The sequence below is a fragment of the Nannobrachium achirus genome (genome assembly GCF_963921795.1).
Source record: "Nannobrachium achirus genome assembly, chromosome: 16".
In the NCBI taxonomy this organism is placed as follows: Eukaryota; Metazoa; Chordata; class Actinopteri; order Myctophiformes; family Myctophidae; genus Nannobrachium; species Nannobrachium achirus.
In genome coordinates, this window is record NC_137823.1 from 48,636,373 (window position 1) to 48,655,358 (window position 18,986).

An 18,986-nucleotide genomic window follows, 5' to 3' on the forward strand; every position below is an offset into this window, starting at 1 on the left:
TTTCAGCCTTCACGGCAGGGCATCAATAACGCTGACTCTGCAATGGGCTCTGGCCCGCGGCCCAGCCGGCTCGGGAGGCGCTTGGCACGCATCCCGCGGGGCTTCTCAAACTCACCGTCTGAGCATGGAGAGGAAAAGAGGGGTGGGCGTGTGGAAGGGTAAAGGGGAAGCGCTCCGTTGTCCAACGCAAACAGGAAAGCTTCCCGTCCACAGGTGCGGCTTTTGTGCGGGAGACGGGGATGATAAGGGGGGAAATGGGGTCATTATCGGGGCACCCAAATCTGTGAGTGATGAAGACACTCCTTTGGCCAGTAGTTTTCTGGCAGACGCGTCCCTGGGGAGTAGATAAGTCAGCCATTGTAAAGTTAGCCTTCTGAGCTGTTTGTTTTGGCTACACACCTATATCAGTGTAGTTGTGCTGGAGAGAAGCAAGCAATCATCCTGCATCTTCTTGACTATCTTCATATTTCCTTGCCCACAGACGGAATATACGTATGTTGGACATTGTTTGCACATACTGGCAGTGGGTGTAACTCCCAACATTTCACTGCACATACGGTACATGTATGAGCATGTGAAAAAAGAAATCTCTTGAATCTTGACTGTTGTTAGCAGTCACGAAAAATACAATCAAAGAAAAATGGGAACATAAACCAACTGTAACTTCATTAATTCTAATTTCATTACTTGATTTGATTAAATAATAAAAGTGAAAGATAATTAAATACATTCTTTACTGCCAGCAATCTATCAGCATTCAGCATGACCTTAAAACCCTCTTGATTTGATTGAAAGGAATCGTCCATTTGAAGCGTAGCGACTTCCTTGGCTGAATTCTTTAACTCTGTTTAAAAATGTGAAAGGAAGCAACTTAATCTTTGTGTCTGATCCACTTACGGACTGAAGTGTTTCCAGTCACTACTACCTGGGGGGAGTTGGCTCGGGCTCGCCCATCCCTGCAGGATCAACCCATCCCTGTCACTACAAGGCGCCCCTGCAGGCCCAGCCGAGACCCATGGCCTTGGTCCTACCAGCCAAGTATCTGTGGGCTGCTTTATTATCTGCTGCGGCAATTAGTTTTTGATGGTCACAGCTCACTTGGGCTTAATGGAGCAGGAGTTGAAATGAAAGGCCCGGGGCCTTTATGTACAAGCCAAGTTTGCATTCTCCTTACTGTATGTAGTCTCCTGGAGATGGACACGGCAATTTGATAATAAAAGTAAATACCGGTGTGTGTGTATATATAGTTTCAAATTAAGTATTCACATATTCACTGCGGGGCATTAGCTATACTGTGTAAGTTGCTCAACTTGTGGTCAGTAGCTCTATAGCAAACCTCGGTTGCGTCCGCGTCTTTCGGCCGTTTTTCGGTTCTCACACCCCCGCGTCTGCCTCCACCTCGCCGAGATCTATCTTTTGAGGGGTCCCTGGTTCCTGTGCGTTCAGCCATTCAGGAGATACACTCCTTTACCCATGCTTCACCGTGCACCCGAGTATAGAGACACACGGGAGACTACAAATATGGCCGCCCTAGCGACCCCACTCCAAGATGCGCTGTGATTGGCCGGCAGTGTATAACCCTCGCTGTGATTGGCCGGTAGTATGATGACGTCATTTTGCCGCGAAATTCTCCCCCCCTCACGGCTCATAGAAAACATATAAAGAGAAGGCTTTTGAAGCTGAAAATAACGGAGTGGGGGTTCTAAAACTTTAGCGATTTAACAGTTAGGACCATTTTAAGATTTGTTTTATAAAAAAAGTTACATGGTATAACTTTAAGTTAAATATTAAAGTATATTTATAGGGGTTAGACTGTAATGAAAATCTGTCCGTCTGCAGATTTAGCTGTCCATAAATCGAGCCATGGCATCAGTCCATAGTTTTGTTTGTGGTTGAAGTGTTTTCCCTCAAGCGTTTGTGCTCAATCATCATCAAAGTACATCACTTCACACAACCTCCTCTGACTTTTGAGTTCACTGAAGTGTCCAAAGATAAAACGGGCCGGCTGCCTATCTGTGTCGCCCTACTTTGAGTGTATGCTCCATTTTTTTTCTTCGTTGCTATTTATGAACTGGGCCTCCTGTTCCTGTGTGTTTTTGTTTGCACGCATTAATGTTTGTCAGGGCTATTGCTCATTATACACTGAAATTGTGTCAACAGCTTTGCTGTCCCATGTTTTACTGTGAAGAATAGTGCAAACCTGTACCCTACTGTTGCACATGTGCACATGAAAGTTTTCGCACCAATTGCAGTAGCTTTCTACCATCCCCATATATTTATTCATACGTAGCACGCAAAAAGAACAAAACTGTCCTTTTTGCAACCGTTTCAGTGATTTTCCGATATAATATGATCTATACATCTAAATTGAATGTTGATTTTTTTTTCCCACAGGAACAAGAAGAAAACAAGAGTGCAACCAGTTGGCCAGAATTTTACATTGATCAGCTGAATTCAATGGCAGCTGTAAGTAATACCATAAACAGTTTAAGTTTCACTACTTGACGCAAGATGAGGTTTTGGTGAGAAAAAATAACTTGAGAATGCAATAATGAATTGCAGCTGTGTTGGATAATTATAAATCAGGGCATAGAAATATTTTCTAACTAACTGGTTGTATTAAGCAACAATTTAGTTATATTAAGCAGTGAATTACTGGGCCTACTTAATTTTGATGAACTATTCAAACGTGACATTTATGAAATGTCTTTTTTAATTGTTATATTGGTTAACTTTTAAATCCACAAGTTATAAATGCCAGTGTTTTTGCAAGTACGGTATGGTACTAAAAGTCCTTATTCCCCAACAATGTCTTTCAACACCGCACTGTGTACATTGGACATTTCCACAATGTCTTAATCAGCTAGCCTTGCTTAAAGGGGAAGACCACCCATTTTCAATATTGAACTATGTCATTAACATACCTTAGAGGAGTTGTGTGGAAATAAAAAAAAAGTTCCCCCCCTTCAGTGTTGCCTAGAACTGGAAGATAGATTTTGGGGTTTGTATTGTAAAGTACAATGTGTGATGTCATCAAGTTGTACTTTACAATACAAACCCCAAAATCAATTTTCCAGTTCTAGGCAACACAGAAGAGGGGGAACTTTTTTTTAATTTCCACACAACTCCTCTAAGGTATATTAATGACATAGTTCAATATTGAAAATGGGTGGTCTGCCCCTTTAAGGGTGATTTATACTTACCGGCAGTTTCGTGCCAGTTCTGAAAATAGACAATCGGATCTACAAGCTCACAGAGACTGTAGATCTGCAATTTTTGGTAGTGTCCCACAAGTAATTTGGGCATTGCTGTTACTCCAGTAATCAAATGGCCATTTGACTTACAGACATCTATGTCTGCCAATATCATAATGACATAGAATTGACAATACTCTTAATCATATAATGCTATAATTGCACTCTGCCTTGTAGTCACATGTTATCATTGAACTCGTGACCATATGTTTTGTAATCATGTTATTACACGCTGCTTTTCAGAGGAACCATGGGGCAGCTTTGTGCTGAGCTGTATGGACTGGGGGTTTGCCTTGTATGAATTGAATAGCAATGCGACTCTTATTCTTTTGAATGATTTAAACACTTGTTGCCATGACTCTTGGGATCATTATCAATACTCTAGTTAAAACAAACGGTCAAAGTTAATTGTGCAGTGTTCATTTAACCCTGTCCTCTCCCAGAGTTAACTTATCATTACAGATTTTACTGCACAGTAATATTTTGTGCCTGCTTTTTTAAGTCTACTGTATGTAGACAATGTCTACATGTGTCTACTAGACATTATATAATAAATTAGTGAATGAAATAAATAGAGCAAATAATGATGTATTAACCTTTGCACTGTGAACTGAAAAATGGAAAGAATATTTTATTGTGGCTGCGTTAGTTTTTTTCTTTCCTGACACACAGCTACACTGTGATATTTGAAGAGTTTGCTTAATTGGATGGAAACGTGGCTAGACCAGACTGGCTATTGCCTGATTGTTCCTCTCCACTTTGTTTTAAGCACCTATGATAGTTTATGCTTATGTTATGAAATGTGGAGAGTTAAAACTAACATTTCGCAAGGAGACGCAAAACAAAACATCCGGATAGCCCACTCATTGCGTACTCTTGGAGAAACTGTGGAAATGTAAATGACAGGCCTAAGAAGACAGGTACAGGCCAAATAAAGGCCATTGTTTACCACTTACAATGCCCTACAGATCCTTCTCGAGAAATTTGAATATTGTGTAAAAGTACATTTTCTTGAAACTTTCATATATTTCTTGAAACTTTCATATATTCTAGAAACATTGGACATTCAGGGAATTATTCCAAACCTTTTTTTGTTAAAACTTAGAAATCTTATGGCATACAGCTCATCTATACTATAATTTTGCGAATGTCTGTCTGAGTGAGTGAGTGAGTGAGTGAGTGAGTGTCTGTCTGTCTGTCTGAAACAGCGTTTCTCCTCAGTGGCTGGAGCAATTGATCTGAAATCGCATCACCATCAGCATATGAACACACCTGACATAACTGTGAAGCCCGTTTGTCACTTTCACAAATCGTATGCTGTATATTAGCATTTTTATGGTGTATCTATATCTATTTAGCCTACAGTACCTTTTGTGACCACACATGTTAAGGGAGGGGCGCTGTTGTTCAGGCCATGCACAATCACACACAAACCCTCACACACAAACCCACACACACACACACACACACACACACACACACACACACACACACACACGGGGGGGGGGGGGGTTCTGGCCCTGTTACAGATGTTGTCCAAAAATCATGCAGATCGGTACACAGTATCTCTGTAGCCGTTAAATGGAACGGGTATTTCTTACATTGATGCTCCTACATATTAGCATGCAAGCACCAGTTAAAGTTACTTTCCATCCCTCATATACTGTGTGCACAGTGCACATCCCATAACCCACACACTGCACATCATTTCGGAGCTCATATCTTTGAACGGGTAAGGGCTAGTGAATATCAAAAGTCCATATTTCAAAATATTACAATATTACACGAGACCACTCAAAACAAGGATTTATAATAGAAATGTCAACCTTCTGAAGTCAGAGTTGCTTGAAGTCCAGTGGGAAGTTTCCGAAGTCATTTATGATTTGGGGTGCTATGGCATCTGCAATGCTTTTTTACACAATATTCTAATATTTAGAGAAGGATCTGTATATACTTTGCTGTACGGTGAATCGTGGATGTGGCCTATATAGCTTATAGATAGGCTATTTTACTATAAAAATATTACATTTAAAATTTTCAAATGTCGTGCTGTTTGTTTTCTTGAACAGAGAAAGACGCTCCTCGCTCTAGAGAAGGAGGACGAAGAGGAGAGAAACAAAACTATAGAGAGTTTGAAGACGGCTCTGCGAACGCAACCAATGAGGTGACAGAATAGAACCCCCAGCTGACGTATACTCTCTGCTCTCCTGTCTTTTCATGACCTCTTTATTTGTTTTTCTCCATCTGTTCTCTTCTTATCTCCTTCCCTTCCCCTTTGCTTTACCGTCTTCAGTATTATGTCATCTGTCATGTCACTTAGCCCCTTGATCTTCTCTTGTCATGTTTTTAGAGATGAATGCTTATTTAAACACTGTAAAGTACGTCAGTACAGGTTTTGATGTACGTTCCTTCACATGTTAGGAAGTTTGTATTATTTCACTACATTTGAAAACAAACAATCCAACCCTCTCACTCAGATTTGCTAACACAGGACGGCTGTTTGACTTTGAACCTTCCCTAAAACACCTGGGGCAACTCTCCACACATCCTAGACAATTCACTTTCCTTCTGGCTCCCAAACTGTGGAATAAACTCCCCCTTGCAGTCAGAATTGCAGACTCTCACAATTTTCCACCTCGATCTGAAGACTCTTCTTTTCAGACTCTAGCCTGGCGTTGCTCATACCAATTCCTAACTGCGTATCGGATATTAGTCTGGACTCGCGGGGAGAATTTTCATTTCCAAGGGGTGTGTTAAAAAATTGTCTCTAGTCTGGACACGATTGGTTAGACCAGACCAATACTGGGCCCTGATTGGTTCCCCCAAATTTTGGGGGAGAGGAAATGGTTCACAATTGAGCGGGGCCAGACCCATATTCGCCAAGGGCAATTCTTTTTTGCCCAGGCGGATTGGTCTGGTTCCAGGCTATTCAGACACCACCTCACCCCCTAGTACCCCTTCTTGTCCTTTTCTCCCAGATATGGCTACTATTACTATGCAGACATATCTTGGTCACTTGTTCTCATGTTTTTATTTATTTTTTATTTTCTTTACGGTAGATTGCTTATTATTGTTCTTGTTTAGACAGATGCTCGGTTTAGCTGATATCGTAATTTCTTGAGGCACTACACTGTTCTCCCTGCATTCTATGTATGTGATTTGCCTTGCTAAATAAGTCTCTCTGGACAAGTGTGTCTGTAAATACCTAAAATACTTTACATTTATGGACATTTATTGAACAACCTGTTGTTCATTTTTGAAGTTGGGGAAAATGTTTTGGCACGCAGATACGGTTAATTTGTCCATTTAATTTATTTCGTTTATTTGATAAGGACAGTTTGGCATTTGTGCTCAGTTCTCCAACCAGCGATTGTTTAGTGCTAGAATAATTAAGATGGTGAAGTTGTGGCTAAACAAACACCCCTGTCTGCTGTTAGGTTTGTGACGCGCTTCATCGACCTGGATGGCCTGACATGCATCCTGAACTTCCTGAAGAGCATGGACTACGAGACCACCGAGTCGCAGATTCACACGTCTCTGATCGGCTGCATCAAGGCCCTAATGAACAATTCCCAGGGCCGAGCCCACGTTCTCTCCCACACGGAGAGCATCAACTGCATCGCTCAGAGCCTGGCCACGGAGAACGTCAAGACCAAAGTGGCAGTACTGGAAATCATGGGCGCTGTGTGCCTGGTGCCCGGTGGCCACAAGAAGATTCTAGAGTCGATGCTGCACTACCAACGCTTTGCATGCGAAAGGACACGCTTCCAGGTGGGGTGCGGGGAAGTGCCTGGTAGCCCGGAGAATGGGGAGACAATTTTGTCATTGTTTTGCCGATAGAGAACACTTGCATACAAGCAAAACATATATTTTAACGGCTTTGCTTACATTTGATCCCTCAGACGCTTTTAAATGACCTGGACCGGAGTACAGGCCGATACAGGGACGAGGTCAACCTGAAGACAGCCATCATGTCCTTCATCAACGCTGTGCTGAGTCAAGGCGCTGGCGAGGTGAATACATTACTGTTTCGGTGCTTAAGCACCTGTCTGTAACATTTAATTAAGCACACACTCCTAAAGCCTTTTGTTTGATGTCCTTTATTTAGGCTAGTTTGGAATTCCGTATCCACCTCCGATATGAGTTTCTGATGCTTGGAATTCAGCCCATTATCGATAAGCTACGTTCCCATGAGAACTCAACACTAGACAGGTAGGTTGGTACACTGCCTGTGATCTTGTGTCTCCTAGACAAATACAGCTCATTACACTAATGCAAGTATGTCATTCCTCTTTGCCAGGACTGTCCAATCTCTGTTTACATGAATAACTTTCTCCCACAAACTAGAGACACTGATGTAATACTATTGTACTGCCTGGGGCTAAGGGGGATGTTGGAGCCTCCATTTCACAACACTCAGATTTACTGTCTCATTGTTGTAAAAAGTGAAACTATGCCTGTGAAAACCGTGCGATCAGGTTCTGCAGAGCGCCGGTGAAATGACTTCATCACTAATCCTGCTGTTTCACGTTTTTGCTGACAGGCATCTAGACTACTTTGAGATGTTACGGAATGAGGATGAGCTGGCTTTGTCAAGACGTTTTGAGTCGGTGAGGAAACAGAACAAATTTCCTGCTCTTGGTTCCCGTATTCCCTGCTGATGTCTGTGCCTCGTTTATTGACGGGAGGGATTGTTTTGTCTCTTCCAGGTGCATATAGACACAAAAAGTGCGACCCAAGTTTTTGATCTCATCCGCAAGAAGATGAACCACACTGATGCATACCCGCACTTTATGTCTGTCCTGCACCACTGTCTTCTCATGCCGCGTAAGTGTGTGTGTGTGTGTGTGTGTGTGTGTGTGTGTGTGTGTGTGTGTGTGTGTGTGTGTGTGTGTGTGTGTGTGTGTGTGTGTGTGTGTGTGTGTGTGTGTGTGTGTGTGTGTGTGTGTGTGTGTGTGTGTGTGTGTGTGTGTGTGTTAGGGATGGACGATAATCGCCATTATTGTTTATCGTGATAAAAAAGACTCACGATAATCGTATTGTGGAGATTTGATTTATCGTGAAATCATCCTCCGTCATGCAATGGGATCAATTCACCTTTTATTTGCTGAGCTGCATATCCAGTACCACTTAAACCCTCTATAATTGGTAAAACTGACCTGTAAATAACGTACTTGATACAGTCTTTTTTTCACTCTACCAAATCTCTTTGCCAAAAAATAGCAGATCTGTGACGCGTTGTGAGCTTGTAGATATCATCTGCAATTTTTTGGCGAATGTTCTGCCCCAGGATAATGGATGTGGGGGATATTTTATCGTGATAATATCGTAAATAGGTTTTTTTGGGTCACAATAATCGTGATTTGAAATGTTCATATCGTCCCTCCCTAGTGCGTGTGTGTTTCTTACACTCCTCCTCTCACACACACTCTTTGTCCCCCTCAGATAAGAGAAGTGGGAACACGGTACAGTACTGGCTGCTGTTGGACAGAATCGTACAACAGATGGTCCTGCAGACGGATAAGGGTCACGACCCCGACGTCGCGCCACTGGAGAACTTTAACGTGAAGAACGTTGTCCGGATGTGAGTCCCCTTCACACATGGCATGATCAAAGACTGAAGGCTAATTTATACTGCATCATGCGTACTGTCAAAAATAACAATTTCAACTGAGTAAAAGTGACGTTTTCATACGTTGAAAGGGTTGCGCAATTAAGTGGGTCTCAATCTCAATAAGCTCTGGAATTTTAATTATTAAAATCCTATAGGAATGATTAACATTTGAGGTTTCTTTCAGAGCTACTCTTAAACAGGAGACAATCTCCACATTTTTGTTAGCAACTGTTGCTGTAGCATCGGTAGTAAATAGTCACGTTTTGTTTTGACAGGCTGGTCAATGAAAACGAGGTCAAGCAATGGAAAGAACAGGCAGAGAAAATGAGAAAAGGTACGTATGTCTATAAGTTGAAGCAGCCTGATAGAGGAGAAGTGTTTCCCCTCCAAATTAGATCCAATCGGATTAACAACGAATGTGTCTCGTTGACTGAAAATCCCCTCATTCCCTTGAATAGAGCACCATGAGCTGCAGCAGAAGTTTGACAAGAAGGAGCGCGAGTGTGACGCAAAGACCCAGGAGAAAGAGGACATGATGCAGACCCTCAACAAGATGAAAGAGAAGCTGGAGAGGGAGAGCACAGAACATAAAAATGTCAAACAGCAAGTAGCCGAACTCACCGTTCGGCTGCATGAACTCAGCACTGTATGTTGTCCTTACTGTGTTATAACTTCATTTATTCTGAAATTCTAATAATTATTTTTTTCTTTAAATGAAAGATGACCAAAATGACCCCTCCCCCAATCACTCAGCCTGCGAAGCCATCAATTTAAGGGGAATATTTGTTTGTGTCATATTGCTCCTCCTCAACAATAGCAATTCCAAACTTCAACACAGCTTGGAGTATAATCCAAGTTTTCTAGTATCCAGTCAGTGTCCTCAAGACTAATTCCAAAAACACACACATTTTTCTGAAACTTGATTTAAAACACAGAGATAAACATGGACTAACGAGGAATGCTCCCGGGCGTGTGTGTGGGGTTAAACTAAGGCTAAGCCTTAGTTCATCCTGGACCCCTATTTTCTTCAATTCATCAAATACCCTCTTCATTCTTTGATTCTAAATTCATGTTTGAAGAAATGCGACACAAACAAAGATTCTCCATGATTTCAAGGCTTCACGGGTTAATAATTAATAATAATAATTTTCGGGTGAAGTATTTATTTTAACTTACTGTGTGGAAAAACTAAAATAGGTCTAGATGCTCTTTAGACAGACATGTGAAGTCTACAGCAGTGGTTCCCTAACCTTTTAGCTCAACACCCAAAAGAGAAATTTGACGTTTGCGACCCAAACTAGTGAAAATAGCCGATCTACAAGCTCACAATGCGGCGCCAAATACTTAATTATAATTTTTTATTTATGGAATTGCTTTATTTGTTTGTTTGTTTTAAAATGTGTGTATATATGTATGTATATATATATATATATATATATATATATATATATATATATATATATATATATATATATATATATAATTTTTTATGTAGGAAAAGAAAATTGGATTTTTACTCGAGTCGTGACCCAGAAAAACTGGTCCGTGACCCACAAATGGGTCCCGACCCACTGTTTGGGAACCACAGTATAATGATCCCACTAAGGATAGTATAATGATAGTATAATAATGATAGTATAATGATCCCACTAAGGAGCATCACAGGGAGTCAGTCCAACCCATCGAGACAGTTCCCTCATCGTAGATGTTCCTTCTGTCCTTCCAGAGACAGGCCACCATGGTGCCTGGTGGTCCCCCGCTCCCACCTGGACCCCCGGGTGGACCTCTCCCTCCTCCTCCGCCATCGCTCGCAGGCCTGCCGCCTCCTCCCCCTCCCCCTCCTGGGGGCATGCCACCTCCCCCGCCGCCGCCTCCACCGCCCGGCGGCCCCCCGCCTCCCCCCGGGCGCCCCCCGATGGGAGGGATCCCGCCTCCGCCCGGGGCACCCCTGGGCCCGTCTATGGCCAGGAAGAACATACCCCAGCCAGCCAACGCGCTCAAGTCCTTCAACTGGGCCAAACTGGCAGAGGTGAGCATGTGCAGAAACGTCCAAAAGGACACTATAAAGGATAATGTTGAATGAAGAGGAGCTAACAAACTAGAAAATATTGTATGTGGTAGTGTTGATTTTGACAGCACGTTTTGATTTAGTTTTAGTCTTTTGAATAAAATGCCATTTAGTTTTAGTCATATTTTAGTCATCCGAAAGCTTTGGTTTGTCTAATTTTTTCTGCAGTTAATTTTGTCTACGAAAATGCATTTTGGTGGTGCCTTGATGGCGTCGTAATGGCAGATTTTGCACTTGGTTGCATGCTGAAAATATCCCTCCCTAACATTTTTTAGTTTAGTTTTTATTTGTTGACGAAATTGTCTGAATATTTAGTCAGAGCTTAGTTTTTATTTTGTTTTTATTCGTTTTTGTCAGTGAAAAGTCTGCAATTATTTTTCGTCATATTTTAATTTTCATTAATTTTATATTTCCTTTTGGATTTTGAAGCTACTGCTGTAAAATGCTGTAATATTCTCTTAGAATAAACTGGAGGGCACCGTCTGGATGGATGTGGACGACGGCAAGGTTTTCAAAATCCTTGATCTGGAGGATATTGAGAAGACCTTCTCCGCCTACCAAAGACAGCAGGTACTGGGGCGGTGTTCACCTGCCTGTGAAGAAGACGGCAGTTTCCTCTGTCATTATGTCCTCTGTCTCCCTCTAGTGTCTGGAGGGGACGGTCGGCTTTTAGGGTGTGGTGTGGGAGGGGCAGGGTGTAGTATCTACTAGCTCAGTGGTTCTCAAACTTTGAAATTTTAAGGTCTCCCCTTGACTTTGACAGTGTACAAATGGAATTTGGTTCGATTTGTATACTGTCAGAGTTACAGACTCGTAAGGGTCTAAGGGTCAATTTAGACCCCCATGAAGGAACCTAGAGAGTCCCTGAAATCCACTTTGGAGAACCACTGTACTAGCTTACACTGCCTGGCATAAGTGAATAGGTTTTGTTCAAACTGCCTAAAATGAGGAGACGACTGCTTTTCAACTGAAACCCTGTTTTCAGTTGAAGATCAGATATTTTATTTTTTTTGTATTGTGTATTAAAGCTACAATCCGGTACTCAATGTTATGACCAAAACGTTATTTTGACCAATCTGTTTGGTAGAGTATTTAAATACAATACAATGACCACATCTGCTGTGGTTGAATGTGGTCTCCCTCTGGTTGACAAAAGTTATTTGAAGCAGACAATTGAAGCACCATCTTTGTTGTAGTTCGGACATTGTCGTAATTACTTCTGTCTGTCTGGAGAGGTAGACAACGGACATCAAAATATCGGATTGTAGCTTTTATTAGCTCACAGGGAACATCAAGGACTAAGGGACTGTCAAATAGTTTGACCAAACCAAAGAAAATAATTGCTTTAAGAGCAACCATTGAAGCGAAACAATGCAATGTTTGCAGGTAGATTTTTATTGTAGAATTAACCTTTCATGCCTTTTACCATCTTCATTACCATCTCACGTTTGAAAGAAATGCCATTCTCGATTTTCTGATAGTAGCACAGCTTGTAGTTAGTTGATTCCACTGTAATGCAATAGAAGCTGCATGTGTGAGCTGAATGAGTGATGCACAGTTCCCGGCCGTACGTATTACTAAAATCAGTTGACGGGATGAGAATGACTTTGGCTTGTCACACTGAAGGTATAAAAAGTGCCAAATGTCATCAGGCCAATGTGGGTCCTGCAATACAGACAGACATTGAGTTATTCTTGGCTTACTAAGCTGTCTTGGTTGCATCTCTCTCTGGATTGTAGTTGTCGCTACTTAAACTCAACCAGAGCCACATGCAACACCCCGTATGGGGTGTGAAAAGTGGTGGAAAGATTCGTAATTGTTAAATTTGTGTCTTTGGTTTCAAACACTTGGCATTTGGAAAAGACCATTGACTCTGCAGTTAATACTTAAAACTCGATACTGGCATGATGACTTTGACACCTAAATTGAGAAATTATAAACCTGAAACTAAAAGCAACCTTTTCAGACTGCACACTTCTTAGTTCTGTGCAAAGCATGTGAAACATTAGCAACACTGAATGATCCATGTCGTAGTTCGTACTACTCCTCATTTCATTATTTGTTCCACTGTTACTGTTTGTGCTTGTTTTTTTGCCATTTGATTTATGGGCTGCATTCACATAACTGCTTTACTTAATCTAATGAGTGCCAACATCTTCCTTGCTTCTTGCCTGCATTCTAGGACTTCTTTATGATCAATAACAACAAACAGGTGAGTGCACGTACACTGCAATAGCTCATGGGGCACAATCTGGTCTCTTTGATATGGTCATAATTCATTTATTTGAAAAAGCCCTATACCAGGGGTCTTCAACGTTTTCAGGCAAAGGACCCCTTAGCTGAGAGAGAAAAATGAAGCAGGGACCCCCCACAACCTGTTCATAGATTCCATATAGTTTCATTGTTTGACAGCACAATCATCAGTGTATTTTGGATTCATGTCAATTTGTGTTTTCAGATATTTAACCACTTGAACTGTCAATACTTAATAAACTTGACCGTATACTCTGTACTTAGTCTGCTCTTTTTCCCCTCTACACCAAAACTCTTTGCCAAAAATAGCCGATCTACAAGCTCTCAACGCCTCGCTGCGTGAGGCATTGTGAGCTTGTAGATCTGCTATGTTTGGCTAAAGTTCTCAGAATATGGACACTAGGGTTCAAGTGGTTAATATAAAAAAGGAGAAAAAAGGTTTATATCACTCAAAGATTTGGAGGACCCCCTGTAGTAACTCTGTTGAAGACCCCTGTCCTATACAGTACACTTTGTTGTATGACGAATAGTGGAAATGACTTATTTACAAGCTCACAACGCGCCGCAATGTGTTGTGAGCATGTAGATATTTTTGTTATTTGGGAACATTTTGAACCTCAACAGCGAAACTTGGACATCTTTGAAGATTTCTGCCTAAAAGTGGGACGCCAGGGTTAATGTAGTTAAGCCGACAAAAATGTCTTATTGTCCCTTGTAAATAGATTTATTTTACTTTGAATAATAGTGTTGTTAACCTTAAGTGGCTGCTGAATCTTTGAACCCAAGCTTCCCAAGTCTGTGGGGAACAATTAACACACACAAAAAGCATGTCTACAAGCTCACACACAATGTGTCACTTGTAGATTTGGTTTACAGACTAAATATAGAGCCGAACCCAGTCAACTTAGTATTCATTCACTAAGTGTAGAGGGTTTAATTGTATAATGTGTTGATAACTTGGTCTGAGAGTGCCATGACATTTTGATGTATTTTTGTGTTTGCATGCACACACAATGTAACCCACTGAATAGATGTTACTGATTCCTTCAAACAGAAAGAGGCAGATGATGTCGACTCTCTGACCTCCAAAAAAGTCAAGGAGCTCTCTGTCATTGATGGCCGCCGAGCACAAAACTGCAACATCCTCCTCTCACGGTATGTTGTTGTGTCATCATAACATTGTAAAAAGAAAAACAATGGCAACGTAATGATGCTGTTTTTAGTTTATTCATATAACAGCTGTTACACAGTTTGATAAAAGAGCGTGTGTAGCAGAGCGGTCCCCCTTTGGCCCAAGGGAGATTCCCCTTTGTATAAGCAATAGATTTTGGTTTCCCATCCAGGTGGTTACTTTGGGGACTCATCCCGGATCGGGTTTCCCGGGGGGGTGGTCAAAGGGGGAGAATATAGTCGAGTAACCGTGCCTGTAGCCCAGAAGCCGGGCAGGGGATTCCCCCGTTGCATGAGCGGTACATCATTGGTTTCCCATGTGGGAGACCGGGGGTTCAAATCCAAGTGGTTGCATATGCTGTCATAGCATGATTTATTGATGGTGTTCATCCTGGACTTTTCCTTTTCCGGTGTGTAACACAGACTGAAGCTTTCCAATGACGAGATGAAGAAAGCCATTCTCACAATGGATGAACAGGAAGACCTACCCAAAGATATGCTTGAGCAGGTACGTTACTGAGTTTGCAGGCGCTCATAACCCCCCAGCGTAGACCTGGTGAATGGATGAAAGAATGATCGCACACGGTTTTATTGTTATTGTTATTTTAATATTCTTGTCCATCCTCAAAAGATACTAAAATAAGTAGAAATGGTTGCTTGCTGATTACAGTTGACAGAGACAGGAACAGTGAAATGACACTGTACATAAGCTATAGAGTTATAAATCCCTTGAACTGTAATTATGTAAAAAGAAATGTATTTGTAGACTGAGCCACCATAATGACCTCAGCCCAGATCTTGAGTTATTACTAACACAGTGGAATGATTTAAAGAATTTAATTGAATCTACCCCATTCTTACAGATGCTCAAATTTATCCCAGAGAAGAGTGATGTGGATCTCTTGGAAGAGCACAAACATGAACTGGATCGAATGGCAAAAGCAGACCGCTTCTTCTATGAAATGAGCAGGTACCATAGTAGGGGAATAACAATGCAAATTCAATCGTCGCGGTTGGGATCTCATGTCAGTATGTAAATCATATTTAAATCACACAGCACTGATGAAGGTTTAACGCCGAAACGCGTAGGTTGCTGGCTGCTCTGCAGCATACCATACCATAAAAGTGCCTTAAAGGACAGTTCAGTGGGTGCTGGTAGGTTCTCTTTTAGAAATGTATTGTAAAGTATGTAAATAATCTCATTGCCTCCCCTATCATCTTAACAAAAGTGAACTTAAACTACACTGTACTGGTTAAACATTAGACTATGCAGTTCTAACCCATGACACATAACAGCTTTCAAGTCGCCGCCGGCGAAAGACAATGTAGCTCAGCGTTGCTATTTAACAATGGTCATTGTTTTCTTGACGTCATCCTAGATTAAATCAGATCACCACATGGAATCCTACTCAACAGGAACATTGTGCTGTTTGGGCATTGATATGGTTTCTGAAAATAACAAAAGAGGTTATAATAATAGCCAGTGGATCTCTGATGTCTTGTTTATGACATCATATTGATGACGTCAGTTTTGCACAAATAAGGAGTGACATAATGATGATGTCAGACATCACTGTGATGTCAGGGGAACCACACTAACAGAATCCCTTTATGCTGTCATCAATATTAAGCCCATATCCAACAGGACTACATATAGGAATGCTCATATATGGAGGCCACATCAGCCACATGAAGGACAAGTAGAGTCTGCACACTGGTTACGCTCCATAAAGTTTATTGCTCCTCAACCAGTGTTGATTTCGTCAAATCATTTATTAGTATTACTAAAACTAAATCAAAATTTGCTGTCAAAAACAACACTGTCCTCAACATTTCAATCTCAATAGATCTTCATCAGGTCCTGATGAAGATATATTGTCCTTGTCTACTTGTCCTTCATGATTCTGCTTGTCTTGCACCTGGGCCACGGATGTGCATGCACTATTCTCTTCATTCACATCAGCCACATACCACACTAACAGAATCCATAAATCGGCCAAGACAGCCCATATCTGTGTGGCTGGTTCTACAGACAGGGATCTCCATATATGGGCATAAAAGGGATGTCAACATGTATGATGTCAGATGTCATAGACGTCATAGGACTTTCACATAACGAATAACTGTGTAAGCTGTTTGGGGTATCTCCATATACTGTACAGTACATTGATCTCCATATATGGGTAACTAGTCCGATATATCACTGGCCAGATGGCCAAGACATGGCGTGACCTCGCTTGTCGCCCTTATTAGGCGTCTTACTGGTGATAATGTGACAAAATGTGAAGAATATTCACATAAAAATTATAATTCACAGTAGGTGAAAAATATTCTTTCATTTACTTCCCTAGCTTTCTGACAGCGTGCACAAAATATTTGCCGCTGACCGTTCCTGTGGTTTTGAGATTAGCCGCAGGCAGACACACACACAGACAGACAGACTGTCTGTCTGTGTAGATGACTCGCCTCGTAAACACGCTGTAAAAATACTAAAGATTGATAGCAATTATAACTTTATTTGTGCACATGGACTGAGCCAATTTGTTAATATCATTGTTGACATGATTTGTGTCTGTTTTGTACATTTTTACTTTTCACTGCTTTTAGACTGTTTTCGATTTGTTTCTAAACTCATGGACGTCCGTCCTGTTTTTAATTTAATACTTTTGTCTCTCGCTCTCTTCTCTAACACTCTTTCTCTATCCATCATCCAGAATTAACCACTACCAGCAGAGACTGCAGTCACTCTACTTCAAAAAGAAGTTTGCAGAGAGGGTAGCTGAGGTCAAACCCAAAGTTGAAGGTGAGGATTTGTTTTTACTTTGGAGGCTTAACTTTGTCACGCATATCTCAACATCCAGTGTTTTATGCACTTGTAGAGCAGTGTATATGACCGTATATTGTGTTGAGGCGAAGAAAGCAGTTACAAAAGTGGATTTTTCAAGAATGACGTGGCCCTCAGTTATAGCGGCTCTCTGCCCCGATTGACATTTTGAAAGATCTAACAGTGCAGCTTGGCAGTGTGTGCAAGTGTGTGTGTGCGCACGTGTGCGGGGGGGGAGCTTATTAGCAGAAGCCAGAGCAAAAGTTGCCACTCCCACAACTGTACATAAAGCACACAATTACATCAACATGCCAGATGGAAATTGAACCACAAGAAAGAGGGATAATGGAACAATTATATTCCATTAGTCACTGCCCAGCCATGGCAGGATTCTGAACAGTAGAGTTGATGATGTTCTTATTAGAGATGATAGCGAGACCAAGCAAGTGTTGGTAATTACGTGCCCGACCTAAAGTTGAATGTAGTGGACTAAAAGGACAATATTTAAATATCAGATGTAGTCGAGTAGAAATAAAAGTATTGGAAATTGGAAATGCTCAAGTAAAGTACAAATAACTACAAATTGAACTTACTGTAAGTAAAGTACTTCAGTGGTTCTCAACCTGCGGGTCGGGACCCCTAGAAGGGTCCCCAAATTATTTTAGGGGGTGCCCAGATGATCAACTTAATGTGCAACATTGTTTTCTCTCTCAACAGTAAACAACCAACATAATGTTTAAGTGTATAGAGGGTGTCTGCACATTTCTAAAACGACAATTTAAGGACGTTTTAATACCTCTAAAATTACAAATTAAACATCGGCCAAATTGTCAAATATTAGAGGCAGAAATTGTGAAAATAGCCGATCTACATGCTCACAACGCCTCGCAACGCGAGGCGTTGTGAGCACGTAGATCTGCTATTTTCACAATAGAACTGTTATACAAAATGTAATGCCTCAACTCTTAGTGCTCGTCAGGGTGGAGGGGTCCCCAGTTAAAATATGATTATTTTGGGGGTCGCGGCCTGAAAAGGTTGAGAACCACTGCAGTACTTAGTTAGATTATAACTCCTCCATTTTCATTATGCCTTCTGTTCACCATATCCCTGTTCCTCAGCTCTGACCAAGGCCTCCAAAGAGATCCTACAGAGCAGAAACCTGAAGCAGCTGTTGGAGGTGGTGCTGGCCTTCGGGAACTACATGAACAAGGGCCAGAGGGGCAACGCGTACGGCTTCAAGGTGTCCTCGCTCAACAAGATCGCCGATACCAAATCTAGCATCGACAAGTAAGAGCGCAAGAAAAACCCCAGGTTGCAACTTCTCAGGTTTTAAAGGGCCTACACCATGCTTTTAAAACTATATTTTTTGTATAAATATATGCTCAAAATTGAGTCTAATGCTGCATTCACACTACAGATATATAGTTGAACGTTTTGCTTGCTTGGTCAATGTTATCTCAATGGAAACCAGCTTTAAAGATACAGGACACACACAGAACGAAGCTTTGGAAGCTTTAAAGCTGGTTTCCATTGAGATAACATTGACCAAGCAAGCTAAACGTTCAACTATATATCTGCAGTGTGAATGCAGCTTTAGACAGGTTTTAACCCTCAACAAACACTCTGACCATTCTTTTTGTTTGTTCTAGCTCTACTATAATGAGGCTCTCCAGCTGCAATACCAAAACGGCCTCTGTTTGCTCAGGGGCGCATCTAGTGGGGTTTTTCCAGAAAAAAAAGAAGTTTTTTGAAAAAGAAAAAGTTTTTTGAAAAAGAAAAAGTTTTTTGAAAAAAAAAAAGTTT

The 18,986-nt window shown here is 41.4% G+C and overlaps 1 protein-coding gene across 3 annotated transcripts in view; it reads left to right on the forward strand.

Moving 5' to 3' along the window:
* The window catches only part of daam1b (dishevelled associated activator of morphogenesis 1b), a 65,324-nt gene that overhangs the window by 39,850 nt on the left and 6,488 nt on the right, over nucleotides 1-18,986 (forward strand). For 2 of the 3 annotated variants that reach the window (XM_080744636.1, XM_080744635.1), the window contains 18 exons: nucleotides 2,395-2,466; nucleotides 5,324-5,418; nucleotides 6,692-7,025; nucleotides 7,157-7,267; nucleotides 7,363-7,466; nucleotides 7,798-7,864; nucleotides 7,964-8,081; nucleotides 8,700-8,838; nucleotides 9,144-9,202; nucleotides 9,327-9,514; nucleotides 10,595-10,897; nucleotides 11,399-11,506; nucleotides 13,119-13,148; nucleotides 14,244-14,344; nucleotides 14,783-14,867; nucleotides 15,223-15,329; nucleotides 17,074-17,162; nucleotides 18,302-18,470. In XM_080744636.1, the coding sequence (XP_080600762.1) occupies nucleotides 2,395-2,466; nucleotides 5,324-5,418; nucleotides 6,692-7,025; nucleotides 7,157-7,267; nucleotides 7,363-7,466; nucleotides 7,798-7,864; nucleotides 7,964-8,081; nucleotides 8,700-8,838; nucleotides 9,144-9,202; nucleotides 9,327-9,514; nucleotides 10,595-10,897; nucleotides 11,399-11,506; nucleotides 13,119-13,148; nucleotides 14,244-14,344; nucleotides 14,783-14,867; nucleotides 15,223-15,329; nucleotides 17,074-17,162; nucleotides 18,302-18,470 (2,279 nt within the window). The remainder of the gene's footprint in view (nucleotides 1-2,394; nucleotides 2,467-5,323; nucleotides 5,419-6,691; nucleotides 7,026-7,156; nucleotides 7,268-7,362; nucleotides 7,467-7,797; nucleotides 7,865-7,963; nucleotides 8,082-8,699; nucleotides 8,839-9,143; nucleotides 9,203-9,326; nucleotides 9,515-10,594; nucleotides 10,898-11,398; nucleotides 11,507-13,118; nucleotides 13,149-14,243; nucleotides 14,345-14,782; nucleotides 14,868-15,222; nucleotides 15,330-17,073; nucleotides 17,163-18,301; nucleotides 18,471-18,986) is intronic. The other variant, XM_080744637.1, reaches the window with a different exon arrangement.